The sequence below is a fragment of the Aptenodytes forsteri genome, unplaced genomic scaffold, assembly GCF_000699145.1.
Source record: "Aptenodytes forsteri isolate BGI_AS27 unplaced genomic scaffold, ASM69914v1 Scaffold455, whole genome shotgun sequence".
Taxonomy (NCBI): Eukaryota; Metazoa; Chordata; class Aves; order Sphenisciformes; family Spheniscidae; genus Aptenodytes; species Aptenodytes forsteri.
In genome coordinates this window covers 92,765-98,552 of record NW_008795914.1, presented here as the reverse complement: position 1 = coordinate 98,552, position 5,788 = coordinate 92,765, and the positions used below count along the sequence as shown (strand labels likewise).

The following is a 5,788-nucleotide window of genomic DNA, read 5'->3' as shown; positions in this document are numbered from 1 at the left end:
CTTCCTTCTTCTTCCCCCAGCTTTATATACTGAGCATGACGTCACATGGTATGGAATATCCCTTTGGCCAGTTTGGGTCAGCTGTCCTGGCTGTGCCCCCCTCCCAGCCCTCCCTGCACCTGCAACCGGTAGAGCTGGGGAACTAAAAAGTCCTTGACTAGTGTAAACACTACCTAGCAACAACTAAAACATCAGTGTGTTATCAACATTGTTCTCACCCTAAATCCAAAACACAGCACTGTACCAGCTACTAGGAAGGAAATTAACTCTATCCCTGCCGAAACCAGGACAAGGCATGTGTTGGGCTGGCATGGGGAAGAGTCCCTGTTGTAGGCAACACCTGGAATTAGTACGTCCTTGGAGGATGAGCTCCTGTACCAGTGCTTCCCCTGCTGACAGAATGGGGTGCAGGGTAGAAATGTCCCAGAAGGGCTGTGAAGCAACGTACAACATCCCAACTCTGTTCTCTCCAGCTGGAGAAGCCACCGAGAACCTGATGAATCTCAGCCCGTCAGACATGAAGAGCCTCCTCTACCACATCCTCTCCGGCAAGGAGTTTGGGGTGGAAAGGAGCGGTGAGTCTCTCAGCAGGGTTGCGAGAGCATCTCTGGGCAAAGCTGGGTCCTGGTGTGGAGCATGGCCAGCTCCAGGTGTTCCCACCTGTGGAGGACGTCCCTGTCCTCCTGCATGTTCAGCACAGCTGCTTCTGCACTGCAGTGGTCCAGCAAGAAGCCGTGCTCTTCAGCAGGGTGGTGCTGAGCCAATTTCTGGGGATCGAGCCCAAGTCCTGTGGCTATTGGGGCTTTGCTTAGTTCGGCACTTGGCCTGGTCAGGCCTGAATTGAAGCAGTTCTGTGCTGTGTTCATGGATCTCTGGTGCTGGTTGGGATAGAGGGCAAAGGTGTGCAGAGGTACCAGTGCCCGAGCAGCGATGAGGGACGTCTGTGCCCTAAGCCATGGTACCCACTCTAGATCTCTCTTCCCCTCCAGTGCAATCAGTCAACTCGTCACTTACCACCACTATCTCCATCTGTGAGGTGGGGGCTGTCGGGGCCACCAAGCCTGAGCGTGCCGGCATTGTCAGGCTGAAAAGTGAGATCAAACAGGTGAGGGCAGGTGATGCAGGCTGATCCTGCCAGGTTTTGTGGGTGACAAGCAGCTACAGGGCAGGCAGGATTGATGGGAGAGGAGGAGGGAGCTCGCTCCTGGGCTTCAGAGAGCTTACAGCTGCTTCCAGGAGCTCCTTTTGGCTCCAGTACTGCCCTGGGGGGACAACTGGGGTAAATCTGTTAGTGGGGGTGGGGGCTGCTCTGGCAGTGCAGTACAAGGGGAGCACAAGGGTGCTTGAGAAGGTGCAGGGGTGGGGAGGACCACGTGGTGTCCCAGGTACAGCTGGTGTCCTGGTGGGCCTTTTCCAGCAACAGAAACTTCATTTCCTTCTTCTCTTGCAGCGACTGGATAAACATAGGCAGTCTCTGACTGGGAGTAAGGTGAAGCCACCCTGGTCCTCCTGCAGCCTCAGCTTTTATCCCTCATGCCACACACCAGGGCAGCTTCCAAGCATGCATGAGTTAATGAGCTTTCCTAAAGCTTTCCTGAGCGAGCTGCTGCAGCAATGAGCTGGCTTCCCCTCTCTGCAGGCTCAGGGTTGCTCTGTTCAGGATGGGGGAAGGAGGCTGGCTCCCTGGGAAGAGGTTGGCATGGCTTAACATGCTGTGGGGGCCCACGGCTGGCACTGCCCCACAGTGTTCGGGGAGCTCCCCTTTGAGTGGGACCAACCGTGTTTGGACTGGCAGGGAGGAAGGCCTTCTCTAAGCTGTGGGTGTATTGGCATTACAACCAGCTGGGACCTGTGCTCCATAGCTGCTATAGCCAAATAGATCCCATTATACCCACAAAAACTTGCTGAGCAGGATGGCATGATGTTTCCAGTGCCATGACCAGCAGTGGCCCTGCCAGGCAGTTCATTCGTGATCATTGGATCCTGCCTGTAGCCTCCCCAGCTATTTCTTCTCTGGGGGAAGAGGCTCCTGCCCAGCTACAAATGACAAGGACCTCCTCTGGTGCCTGGTGTGTGTCCAAGAGGAGTCCTGAGCTCTAGGAGAGGTCCTGTCCTCAAAGAGGCAGGGCCTGTGGGGACCAGGCTGATGGAGCAGGTTGATGGCCAGCCTGCTGCAGTGTGAAACCTAGCATTGCAGAGGGACCATGTATGTGGCAAGGAGGGTTGTCCACGGGCAGTGACCTTGCTGCTGGCCCTCCAGTCTGCCTGAGACTAAATCCCTGCCTGTGCCAGCAGCCAACAGAGCAGTAGCAGCCCTGCTCCTGTGTGCTGGCCGGCACGAGCCCACTGCTGCCGCAGCACCAGCATGTGGGGGCCTCGCAGCCGCTCTGTGCCCTGGTGCAGTCCTTCCCCTCTGATGCTAACGTTAAGACTTCCCGCAGCTCACCTTTTGAAACTACCTCTCAATCTCCAGCTAACCGCAGCCCTGGGATAACTGCCCCGTGACCTGAGCTTGGTCTGTCCTGCTGCTGCTCTACTTGCTGTGATGGCTGCCCTGCTCCGGCACAGTCTGATTTTTATCTCTCCCTTTCTCCTTCAGCCCCTCAGTTTGCAGTCTGGGGACGCCGACCTGAAGTCCTCTCTGGTAAACTGCGTTGTTTGGTTGCATGCATGGGGTCTGTCCTGTTTGTGGGTGCAGAAAGGAGCTGTGCTCCGGAGGGTGCTGCAGGGAGCTGGGGCTGCAGGGTGGGCTTTGCTGGGGGCAGGGGGCGGCAGCTCTGTCCTGGGAACCAGGCTGGGTGAGCACAAACTCTTGGGCAGCAGTGGGCTGCGATCTTGTGGGGTATTTAACTTTGCAGCAGTCTCTGTGGTCCTTGTTTTGTCTGCCCAGTCTGCTGGGCACTCAGAGCTGCTGGGCAAGGGCTCATTTTCAAGCATGCTGGAAGACCACGGCAGTAAGGACAGCCGCCAGGGCCAGTGGCAGCGGAGACGGCGGCTGGATGGGGCCCTCAACCGTGTCCCTATGGGCTTCTACCAGAAGGTCTGGAAGGTCCTGCAGAAGGTGAGCTGGATGTCCAGCTGGCTTCTCTCCATGCATGTGAGCCTGTGGTCCCAGGCACCAGGCTTGCCAGAGGGACTTAGGCACCTGGGGCTGGTCCCCGATGTTGTGTAGATACGTGCTTCATGGACAAAGCCTGCAGCTGGCCCTGGAAAGCTGGGGAAGAGCTGGAGCTGCCTTGTAGGCACGTAGGACCTACCTCATACTGTGCTGACCCTTGCAGAGCGGGGCTAGATCTGCTCAGGTGCTTTATACATTAGTCAGGCAGGGGCAGGGCTGGAGCCACAGTTGAAGCAACTCCAGGAACAGCTCATCCTTGGCATGGTAAGCCAGGGAGCAGAGCCGCATGCTGTGTGCAGGAGGGCTGCAGCTGATGCCAAACTGATGGGAAAGGAGTGATACTGTGCAAAGAGGTGGAGCTGGGGTGTGTGGGCAGCACGCACCAATGCACAAGTGGGAGCGAGTTGGTGGGCTGGACCTACGTGCCTTAGCGCAGTGCTTCTCCAGGCCATAACCGCGGTCTCTCCTTCTTGTCTGCAGTGCCATGGCCTCTCCGTGGAAGGCTTTGTTCTCCCCTCTTCAACAACCAGAGAGGTAGGAGGTTTATGTGAAGGGGAAACAGGACAGGTGGGTTGGTGTTGGGTGCTGGGTTGCCCTGGGTGAGTGCCCAGCATAGCTGAGGACTTGTGCTGGCAATACAGTGCTCTAGGTGCGTTTCTCTCTCCTCACAGATGACCCCAGGGGAAATGAAGTTTGCTGTGCATGTAGAGTCAGTACTCAACCGCGTGCCCCAACCAGAGTACAGGCAGCTGCTGGTGGAGACTATCTTAGTGCTCACCATGCTGGTGGACATGGAGGTGCACACCATCGGCAGCATCATAGCTGTGGAAAAGATCTTGCAAATGGCCAATGACCTTTTCTATGAGGAGCAGGTAGGGGCGAGGCCTCATGCAGGGGCCACGGCCTGCACCCAGGGCCGCTGGCTGCATTCCCCACAGCTATGCAGGGTTCACCCGCCTGGAGGGTCCTGCCCATTGTCTCCATTGTGTTCATGGGGCACAGCAAAGATGTAGTGTCCTCCTCCCACCGCTCACCATCGATGTGTCACACTGCAAGTGCAACAGAGGATGCTTGGGGTGGAAGCTGGTGAGGGAGCTGCCCTTATTCCTAATGCTACCTTTCTCCTTCCCTGTCCAAAATCCAGAAAGCCCTGGGCGCTGACGACCACATGCTGGAGAAGGATCCCACGACGGGCATCTGCAGCCTGCTGTACGACAGCGCACCAAGCGGTCGGTTTGGCACCATGACCTACCTGTCCAAGTCGGTGGCCATGTACATGTACGACTTCCTGCCCACCGATGGCTGCTCCATGCAGTAGCTCTTGCAGCTCCTCTCCCCGGGTTGCAGATGCCGCGGGAGGGTAGTTTCATACAGCTTTTAAACATGGGTATTAGGCTAGTTTGCAGGCAGCCTGCGTGGCCATCTCTCCTCCCAGTCCTGGCCTCTCGGTGGGTGAGTGGCTCTCCCAAGGAGCTCTGCAGGAGGCACGCGTGCTAAGCTGAGCTGTGCCTGTGTGCAGCCTGTGGAGCAAGGGCTGGCAGGGAAAGGCTGAGCTTTGAAGCCTGCTTGTGTTAGAAGTGTCTGCCTGCATGGCTCCTCCTGGGCCATCACCCCCAGAGAGGCCTGTGTTTGAGGGAGATGGAAAGGGCTCCCCTCACCAGGCATGTGTGCTCAGCACTGCAGCGCTCCCTGGCCAGCTCACGCTCCCCTTGCCTCCAGCAGATTTGAGGTTTTTAACGTGTTCTGTGCTGCTTTTTATTCCAAATCTGCAGGGTTTATACTAGTGTAGGCTGGAGCTCTTGCTTTTCCTGCTGCTGATGGAAAAGCTTTGTTAGAGGAATAGGGCATGCTGCCTGAGCCTCTCTCCCAGCACACTCAAAATCAAAACAGTCCAACCCAGCCACAGCTGTGCTGCTTGGAAGTAGGCAGCCCATCAGGCCCACCTCAGAGGTCCTGTGTGCAGAGCTGGGGAGGCTGTGGGAGCCAGGAGCATCCCAAGGTGGTAACAGATCCCTGTTACCACCAGGCTGTGAGGACAGGGCTTCTGGCTGGCTGGGGGATGCCAGTGGCAGCCCCTCCGTGCCGTCTGCTTTGTCCCTGGCAGTGTTGCTAATGGCTAAGTCGCAGGTTCCCGAGTTCATACGTGCCCTGTGAAGCAGCTCTGAGCTGGCTGCTTGGCTCGGTGTTAGCTGTGCCATCACAAATGTGCTCTTAATGCTCGGCTCTGGCCTCTGCCCCAGCTCCCACAGCCTTGCACAGGAGAGGGGTGGTGACTTTAGAGTGGGTCCCAGCTCCACTCTATCCTGCAGGTCAAACCCCACATAGGATAACATGGTTGGACTGATGGGGATCAGACACACACACCACAAAGTGGTGGGGGGAGTGGGGTTATAGAATGGTTTGGGTTGGAAGGGACCTTTAAAGGTCATCTAGTCCAAGCCCCCTGCCATGAGTAGGGACATCTTCAACTAGATCAGGTTGCTCAGAGCCCAGTCCAGCCTGACCTTGAATGTCTCCAGGGATGGGGCATCTACCACCTCTCTGGACAACCTGTGCCAGTATTTCACCACCCTCAAAAATGTCTTCCTTATATCTAGTCTGAATCTCCCCTCTTTTAGTTTAAAACCATTACCCCTTGTCCTATCGCAACAGGCCCTGCTAAAAAGTTTG

General features: G+C 56.7%; 1 protein-coding gene across 1 annotated transcript in view; it reads left to right on the top strand.

Moving 5' to 3' along the window:
- Positions 1–5,583, top strand: part of PHKA1 (phosphorylase kinase regulatory subunit alpha 1) — a 24,129-nt gene extending 18,546 nt beyond the window's left edge. The window contains exons 26-33 of the mRNA XM_019473478.1: positions 474–575; positions 990–1,105; positions 1,451–1,489; positions 2,600–2,644; positions 2,891–3,061; positions 3,599–3,652; positions 3,790–3,990; positions 4,263–5,583. Coding sequence (XP_019329023.1) covers positions 474–575; positions 990–1,105; positions 1,451–1,489; positions 2,600–2,644; positions 2,891–3,061; positions 3,599–3,652; positions 3,790–3,990; positions 4,263–4,436 — 902 coding nt within the window. The 3' untranslated portion in view covers positions 4,437–5,583. The remainder of the gene's footprint in view (positions 1–473; positions 576–989; positions 1,106–1,450; positions 1,490–2,599; positions 2,645–2,890; positions 3,062–3,598; positions 3,653–3,789; positions 3,991–4,262) is intronic.
- Positions 5,584–5,788: the final 205 nt, after the last annotated feature.